Below are 9,012 nucleotides of genomic sequence, written 5' to 3'. Positions count from 1 at the left end.
TATCTAGGAATAAATTTAACCAAAGAAGTAAAAGACCTGTACTCAGAAAATTATAAGACACTGAAGAGAGAAATCAAAGAAGATACAAATAAATGGAAATACATAGCATGTTCATGGATAGAGAGACTTATAATAGTGCTTTGAACTCTGAATCTAGTAGATTGCATGCTTCCGTTTTGTTTAGTTCTTTTTCTGGAGTTTTCTCCCGTTCTTTCAGTTGGGACATGTTTCTTTTTCTGCTCATTTTGGCTGCCTTTCTGTGTTTGTTTCTATGTATTAGGTAGATCTGCTATGTCTCCCAGTCTTGGCAGGGTAGCCCTGTGTAGTAGATTTCCTGTGGGGTGCAATGGTGTTGTCTCCCTGATCACCTGAGACAGGAGCTCCAGGACTGTCTCTTTTGTGGATTTTGTGTGCCCTCTTGTTGTAGTTGAGCCTTGATTGCTATTGGTACATCAGTGGGTCAGAATGACCCTCAGAGTGACTGGTTATGAGGATTGGCCACAACCACAGCCTACGAGCTGCTGTGCAGGGCCTGACCTCACAGTGGTATTCACCCCAGCGGGCTCTGGTGTCTACTGAGACAACCTCTGGATGTGCCACTTGTGGGGCTCATTGGGTGGTGCTTTGTTGTGGTTTGATCCTAGCCACCAGGCCTGATGGTTCTGGGGCCTGTTAGGAGGGCCTCCCCTGTAGGCCAAGGTCAGCTGCTGCCTGTGACCAGCCCAGGGTTACCTGGTAGGAGCTACAAAGTGATCAGAGGTTGGCAGCTGCCTGTCCCAGACCTGGAGGAGCATGGGAAAGGCCACTCTGCAAACTGAGGCTGGCTGCCACCAGTACCTGGCTTGAGGCAACTCAGCAAAAGGAACAGGGCACCCCAAGGTCTGCTATTGCCTGCTGGCTATCCGTAAGACTCAGCCACTTAAATAGCCTACGTCAGTACTCCAGTTGGGTGAGGTGGGGTCTCAAAGAATCACCAGGGTGGTGTGAGTGGTGCTCATCCAGTTAGTGCAGATTGAGATATGGTGCCAATGCCAAGCCTGAGGGCATTCAGTAAGAGGGGCATGGCACACTGAAGCCAGTCACCCACCACTGAAAGAACCTCCAGTAGTGCATGAGTTGGGTGGGGCAGGGTTTCGGAGTCATCAAGGTGGGTCAAGTGGTGTACACCAGGCTAATGCAAATTCAGATTTGGCTATGTAGGGAGTGGGTTCCCCACAGGAAGATGACATCCATTCACAGGCTATGTGGGAGGAAGGTTCAACATATAGACAACAGCAGCTATCCTTCCAGCCCTTGACCTGCAGCCACAGAACTGAGTTTCTCCCTGTATGTCCGCAGCTCCCCCCTGAGCTGCTGTCCTTTGGCTGCAGTTCAGTACCTGCAAGTGAGTCTGTGCGTGGGCCCTTTAAGAGGATGCCAGGGTTTCCAGCAGCCTTCTGTCTCACCCAGTCAAACAAAATCCCAGTGGATTTTCATAGCCAGATGATGTGGGGGCTTTTCTTCCTGGTACTGGTGCTCTGGCCCAGAGTGAGGCTGACATCCTTCTCCTCAGGGTGACCTCTGCAGCTGAGATATCCCTCCTGATTTTCAACCGGCACATGGCTGTGGAGCCACCCTCTTTTGCATGTCCGCCCCTCCTACCAGTTTCAACGGGGCGTTTTCTTTATATCCTTAGTTATAAGACTTCTGTTTGGGTAGTCTTCAGATGATTCTCCAAGTTAATTGTTCTATAATTTAGTTATAATTTTAATGTGGCCATGGGAGGAGTTTAGCAGTGTTTATCTACTTTGCCATCTTCACCAGACTGCCTCTATCTAATTAATCAAGTGAGTTATCTTTTGGTAAAATGATTAGAATGGTGCTTGGTTACAGAGTCAACAAATTAAAAGTATTTGTATAACAAAACACAATTTTAAGTTTTACAACTCTATGAGTAGGTTCTATTAATACTCTCATTTTATAGCTTAAAAAAATTGAGGCATAGAGAAGTTAGGTAGCTTGCCCAAGATCACAGCACTAGTAACTTAGGCATAGTGGTTCTTAATCACTAGGCTCTGCTGCTCACTGCAATTATATTAAAATTCAATTTTCTTTTGTACCCACAGTGCCTACCACAGAAACTTACCCTGCATTCATCGCTCAATAAATATGTGTGGATTGAAAGAATGACTGAATGAGTCAAATGAGTTACTCCAGAGGTTAACTGACTAGGCATCTTTTCACCCAAAACTATTTATTCTCTGGAGAAACTCTCTGGTCTGAAAGTGAAATATGTCACTGTTGTTTGTTACCTCTCCCAAAAGACAGAAATGAATATACATTGACAGACATACAAAGACAGAATGAGGAAAACTCTTTCACCTAAAAGGAACAGAAAGACAATGCAACAATAAAAAAGAAAATGTATTATGACCTTGGTCAGTCCCTTCCCATCTCAGTGCTTCATCTGATGGGGACAACAAAGAAAATGGCCTACCAAAGATGTTTCAGGAAGTACCTGACAGGATGCATACCAGGGCCTCTTATTATTGTTCCTAAACTTCTCTTTCAAATATCTAGATAGGCATTCTTATTTTCTCATTCCAGAATAAGTCCTTGTTCAAGCATTGAATGTAAATGCCTGGTCTCTGCTACATCATGTCTTCATTTGCTCCCTTGCTTTCGAAATGTTGCAATCTCTTCATTTTTGCCTCAATCTTTACCCTCTCTTTTGCCCTTTTTTCAACTTTCTGTTACTCTACTGCTTCTTGTCCAACATATGATAAACTATACCCTGTAGTAGGCATGAATATACATACACCTTAGTTTTGTACAAGGGGAGAATTGCATCTAATTTGTTTCCCAAATAGTTCCTAAAGGCATTTAGTATTTTTCTTGGGTCTTTTTTGCCTAAAATAGTCCACTGAGTCTGACTCTGCAAGGAACACAATATAGCTTTTAAAGGTCCATAGCTCTTGCACTATTCTACCTCTTGAAGGTACTTAACACATGCCTATCATAATTATCCTCTTATTGAACTATAACATTCTTAAAAATAATGATAATTTCTCATTTTTTATTCTAGTATCCATGATTCCTAGTCATGGTATAGGCACAAAGTAAACATTAAGTGAATATTTATGAAGCTTCCCTTCATTTTTGAGTCTCCTGAAACCAACAGTTGGTTCTCAGGTTATAGTCTAAGTATAAATTTCTTTCCTCAATAAATAATTTTTCATTTATTCAAATATAGTCATTGGCTACTCTGCTGCCTCATCACAGGGCTTTATAAAAAGGCTCTACTGATGAATATCGATCAGCTTGCCTTTCTATTTCTTCAATGTAATTCCTAGATATTTTACACCTTACAGTTATTCTTAAGGATTGTCTTGGAAAAATCCTTAATAAGACTGATCCTAGAAGCAATCTTTAGAGACTTGTACCATACACTCTTCTCACTCTGTGGTTTTCCATCTATTCTGTCTCCTTGTTTCTGGTATCTTAGTTTCCTATCCATTATTACACATTATGTCCAAACTCATTCTTTCACTCCTAAATTGTATTTAGCAGAGAACCTTGTTTATGATTTTTTGAAACCTGAAAGCAGATGTTACTGGTTTTCTTTACTTAACAACATGCCTAGTCATTTCATAAACATTTGCTAAACATGTTGTGTCATGTACCAGGCAAGGTGTTAGGAAAACAAGAGATAAAATATATATCCTTTGAATCAAAAGAGCTCATAGTAGAGGGAAGAGACACAAGTAAGGAAGCAAATATAAAAATAAACACTAAGATAGGAATATACACAGAATCCTGTAGGAGCAAAAGGAGAAAAAAATTTCTATGATGGTTCAGAGCCTCAATTTTTAAGTCATACAGACAGACCTGGATCCAGTTCTTAACTCTGCCACCTGAAGAGTTATGTGACATGAGAATCAAGGTTTTCTCATTTGTACAATGGGATAATAACGATTTCATCTGTCCCTTGTTGGGAGTAGATAAGACAAAAGTGCTTAGTATGGCAATACATGAGAGGCACTCAATAAGAGGTATATGATATTCATAAGAGGGCATCTGGCCTGGGTCAGGAAGGATTCCTGGTGGAGATGACTCTTGAGTTGAGTCTTAACAAATGAATAGGAAGGGGAAGGAATCAAGATCGAACCTTAGGGAAAGCTTAAATTTCCAGAGTAGCACTGAAAACTTTTCAAAATCCAGTCTCTACCTCTCTCAGCAACCTCATCTCCCTTAACTCTTCTTCTATCCAAGCTGGTTTACTCACTGACCTCAGAATACGCTTTTCTTTTCTCTATTACTGCCTAGGCCATCCCCATCCTGTTCTTGACACTAGCCTAAAGCCTGTCTATAAAGCAAACATATGTTCCATCTTCTTGTAATTGATTAGTCTAGCCCTTATTAACAGCGCCATTCTTTGAACTTTTCCATCACATGGACAGATTAACACACTCCCCTGCACACTTCTTTTGCCCTCCCACTACATACATGCTCATCATAGTCCATAACCATCTGCACCTTTGCACTGAGATTTAACTTTTTACATGTGAGTGCTGTGTCTCCATTGGAACGTAATTTCCATGGGGGCTAGACTTCATGTAATCAAGAGAAAATAGGGCAAGGATATAGCATTTTAGTCTCAGATCTATTTAGTACATGAAGGCACAGATCAGAAAACTGTTAACAACAGTCTCAGGGTTAAACATAGTGCACATGTCAGGTCTGTAGAGGCTTAAATGCTTGGACTTAATGGGATTTCTTGTTTTTAGGTTCTCACCTTGATATGCCCTCAGCTCTATCAACAGCAAATTATAAAAACTTTCCACTGCAGATTATGTGAGTCATTTAAGATGCCTCAAATCCTTCTGGGAATAAGGTATGATATAACAAAATAAAGGTCAGGAGAAAGGTTGTCAGTCAACTCCTTAGGTCTGGCTACTATAATGGGAGGTAGCCTATGGAACAGTAGAATCAATAGATGTGGGTTAAATTCCTGGCTCTTGAAACTTAATGGCTTTAGAACGTTGGCAAATCCTTAACCTCTCTGAGAGACAATTTCTTCCTCTAATAATGTGGATTAATCACTTAACACTCAGGATTGCTGTGAAAATTAAATGAGTTAATACATATATAAACAGCACAGTGCCAGAAAGATAATACTTGCTTAATTATTCATTATTAAAACATTATACCAACCTATTTTTCCTCTGAAACGCCTTTAAATAGAGTAGAAAAATAGAGATTTTCTTCCCTCTTTAAAGGTGGCATATTGGGACCCTTGCTAAAGCCCACTGATGCCTCAGGAACAAGGAATCCTAATCCTAATACCCAATGTGCAGTAGAGTTGTCTTTATGGACAATCTCTGCCTGTTACAGTGAAAAAATGTTAGATAAGATTCTTGTCATACTTCTTAGAGTAACTGAATCTTTCCAACATTAAGAACTCAATTTGATAAAGGAAAAGTGGGAGGCTTCAAGACTATAATCAAGCTGGGCTCCTACAGAAATAAAAGATAAACAGCGTTCCATAAAGCATAAAAGATGAATGCTTCAAACCCTTGAAGGCATTCGAGCACCCACTGTTGGACCAAAATGGCAGGAATCATAAAATAATGTAAAATGTGCCAAAGGGTCCTGAACTCTTGGAAGTGCAAAAAAACCTCCAAAGTCATATGGCCTAAGTCTCTCCTTATTCAGTTGAGGAAGTTAGTACAGGAGACAAGCTAAAGTACATGACAAGCTTCTTTTTGCCTCCCCAGATACTACTTCATTGTCCCAATTTTCCTAAGTTTCATTATTTTCTTTGCAGTAAGCAAGATCAGAAAAAATATTTCATTTGCCTTACAAAATGGGCACAAACACTGGAAATATCCAACACTCTTGACCCTGACAGAACACTGGCACAAAAAAACAAAGGTATATATTGGGTTGTCGGAAAAGTCATGACCTATTTTTTCTGTTTTTCATTGCAAAAATGCATCATGGCTTTTCTGACAACACAATATTATACATTCTTGCAGTTACCTGATTAAACTATCAGGTCCCTGCATAGGAAGTTGTACAAAGACAAAGAATGACAATACTGTCTACAAGCAGAAATGCATACTGTGAACTAGGGGATTTTCATAATTCTATAAAAAGAAAGATCTCTATGAGACTACCAAAATTACTGGAACTTTCTAGTGGTGATAACTGACTTCTTCCCTGTGTATCTTCCTGATGACACAATGAAGAAAAGCTGATTTAGACTGTGAGACTTCTTAGGAATATCACATACCAGGTAAATAGCTGTTAGATGATAAAAACAGTAACTTGATATCTTTTCTTCTTAACTGAACCAACCAAACTTCAAATGGCTGTTTTATTCCAAGTTCAATACAAAATTTGTGGCTCTACTCTCCTAAACTCAAGTTTATCAACTTAATATGAGTAAGACATGAAGATGCTTGGGAAAACTAAAGAAGTCATGCAGTGAATACATACATTCATTCATTTTGAATAAATGCGCATACAATCCAGAAATTAAATTGCTTTTGGTGAAATAAATTAGCTAGGTATAATTATTCTTCTTAATTAGTCCCATGAAGTTTGTTCTAACTTCAATGCTTCAGAAAAATACTAACACTAGGAACTTTATGTCTGCAAGGTCAAGAGGATCAGAAATTTTAGTAAATGGTAAGCTGAACATTAAGCAACACTGTTAGGTAAATACTAAAAGGTGAAGTGATACTACTGAACTTTAAAAATATTTAGTGATTAGAACATGTAAATAATATCAGAGGTCTGCTCTGCTCTAGTTAGGAGATCCTGGAAATACTACTGGTAGATATCACCACAGCAAAAGGACTATGTCAAAGTATGTTAAATTCCTAAGTCAAACCTCAAACCACATCACAAGAGAGCTAATGTAATAAATAGGGATAGTTAAACTAGAGAAAGAAGAGACAAAACAGGAGAACAACTAGATGCCTTTAAATACTTGCAGGACCATCAGAAACGTATTCTCATTGTTTTAATTTTAATGGGCCCTAGGAAAACAAGCACCAATGGATGAAAAGTATAGAAAAACAGATTTTGGTTTAACAATAATTTTCCATGTTAGCCTGTGAAGTCAATAAAAGTTAAGTGTGAGAGGGGAAATTTACATAAATAGGAAAAATGAATCTAAGAGACAGGCATAAGAGCTTTTGACAAAAGTTTAGGAACTCATATGGAGAACGACACTAAACCATGCAGATTAGCAATGAATTATATTCTTATAAATAAAGTCAACTTCCAATTTTTTACATCATGAAAGAAGGCAAAGTATGGATGATTCTGAAAGCCATATTTTATGGAGAATAATCTTGGAGATGAGAAAAGATGAACTGTTCTAGGTAGTGGTGATGGGAACAGAAAGGAGTGGGAGGCTTGCAGAAACATTTCAGAGATAGAGCTCATGGTACTTGATGACTTTTTGGAGACTCTTGGAATAACAGTATTTAGCGGGATTTACTGTGTTTATCTAGCCATTCATCTATTAAAAATAACAACAACAGCAGCAAATACGTAGGGCTTACCATGTGTTGGGCAATGTTCTGCATGTTTTACATAGATTAACTCATTTCATTCTCATAACTCTATGAAGTGTATTGTACTATCATGCACATTTTACGGACCAGAACTAAGAATTACATCAGTAAAATGGGTCAAAGAATAAATATCAAAGAGCTAGTAGGAGATTAAATACCGGATTTGAACCTACATAATCCCAAAGCTAAAGCTCTGAATCCATACACTAGAGAGCTGTAAAGGAAAGGCAACAAAATTCTAGGCAGGCAGCATGTAGTAATGTTAAGAGCCCAGTGAGTGAAGAGCATCAGGGGTAAGAGGACTGTAGGGGTAAGTGAGGATTTGGCACTATCAGAATCAGGTAATCACAGTCCATGTCAAGAAACAGAAAATTGTTGGCACTCAGAAGCATGATGCGCTTGTTTAAAAAAGAGAAAGAAAAAAGAAACCCAAGCAATAAAACATCTGCATTGAATCCAAATTCCTAGAAATGGGATCTAGGAATTAAGTTGCTTTTTAAAAAGCAAAACCAAAAACCCTGGGTAATTCTGAGACAGAACTAGGTTTGGGAACTGCTTTAATATTTTAGTTGACATTTTCTCAGAAACAAAAGAAGGGAGGGAGGGATACTAGCACCAAGGAAACGGCTGAGTATTTACACATCACACCATTTAGGCTCCCATTTTTACTAAACAGCCTCTCATAGGAACAGGTATAGAGCAGGCAGTGGAAGGAGGGGTGTGATATTCACGGTATGTTGGCTACAAAGCAAGCTTTCCTCAGGATTTCCTGGAGCATTAGTAAAAAGGAAACCCGTCGTGACTATAAATACATGTGGATCCGACTCAAAAATGAGGTGGATTCCTCAGATCCATGTCTGGCTAACGATGGATGCCAATATATTCTTCTACGTGCTCAAAAGCGTTGCAGGAAACCTCTAGGTTGGGGCCTGCCTGCTCCTAAGCCAAAAGAATCTGTCTGCTCTGCAAAAGAGGTGTCTGCTCTGCAAATACACTTCAAATACCCTATCAAAGATGACCTGTCCCCCACATACCTGAGGGTCCTCTGGTAAGATTAATCTCTTCCTCGGTGACCAAATAATCCACTCTTCCGTTCATGTTTTACTGCCTGTCTGGTTTCCCACCTGGGTCAACTAGGACTCGCACAGGTGAAGGTGAATCAATCTCGGCGCGGCGCCCAAAACACACCACTTTCGATTTCGGCAGCCCTCGGACCGGAAGAGGAAGTCGAGAGCGCTGGGAGCGCCAGGAATGCTGGGAGTCGTGGTCCTGGCGGGAGACGCTAGGTGTTACCTCACCCAGTGCTCAAAGCCGACTGAGAGGTGAGCAAAGAGCAAGATACATCTTAATTTGCTATTGGGGGTGAGGGAGGGAAGGATAGTAAAAGACATAAATTAGTATTGTCGAGGAAAAATTAAAAATAAAATCTCCTGCCATCTCAGAA

At 39.7% G+C, this 9,012-nt stretch overlaps 1 protein-coding gene across 1 annotated transcript in view; it reads right to left on the bottom strand.

Annotated features, from left to right (window-relative positions):
- Positions 1 to 8,775, bottom strand: part of SYNJ2BP (synaptojanin 2 binding protein) — a 40,872-nt gene extending 32,097 nt beyond the window's left edge. Inside the window, exon 1 of the mRNA XM_019641355.1 lies at positions 8,603 to 8,775. Within this exon, the coding sequence (XP_019496900.1) occupies positions 8,603 to 8,666 (64 nt within the window). The 5' untranslated portion in view covers positions 8,667 to 8,775. The remainder of the gene's footprint in view (positions 1 to 8,602) is intronic.
- Between the last annotated feature and the right edge of the window lie 237 nt (positions 8,776 to 9,012).

This window comes from Hipposideros armiger, unplaced genomic scaffold (genome assembly GCF_001890085.2).
Source record: "Hipposideros armiger isolate ML-2016 unplaced genomic scaffold, ASM189008v1 scaffold_59, whole genome shotgun sequence".
In the NCBI taxonomy this organism is placed as follows: domain Eukaryota; kingdom Metazoa; phylum Chordata; class Mammalia; order Chiroptera; family Hipposideridae; genus Hipposideros; species Hipposideros armiger.
Note: the sequence above shows the minus strand (reverse complement) of the source record. Positions and strands in the feature narration are given on the sequence as shown.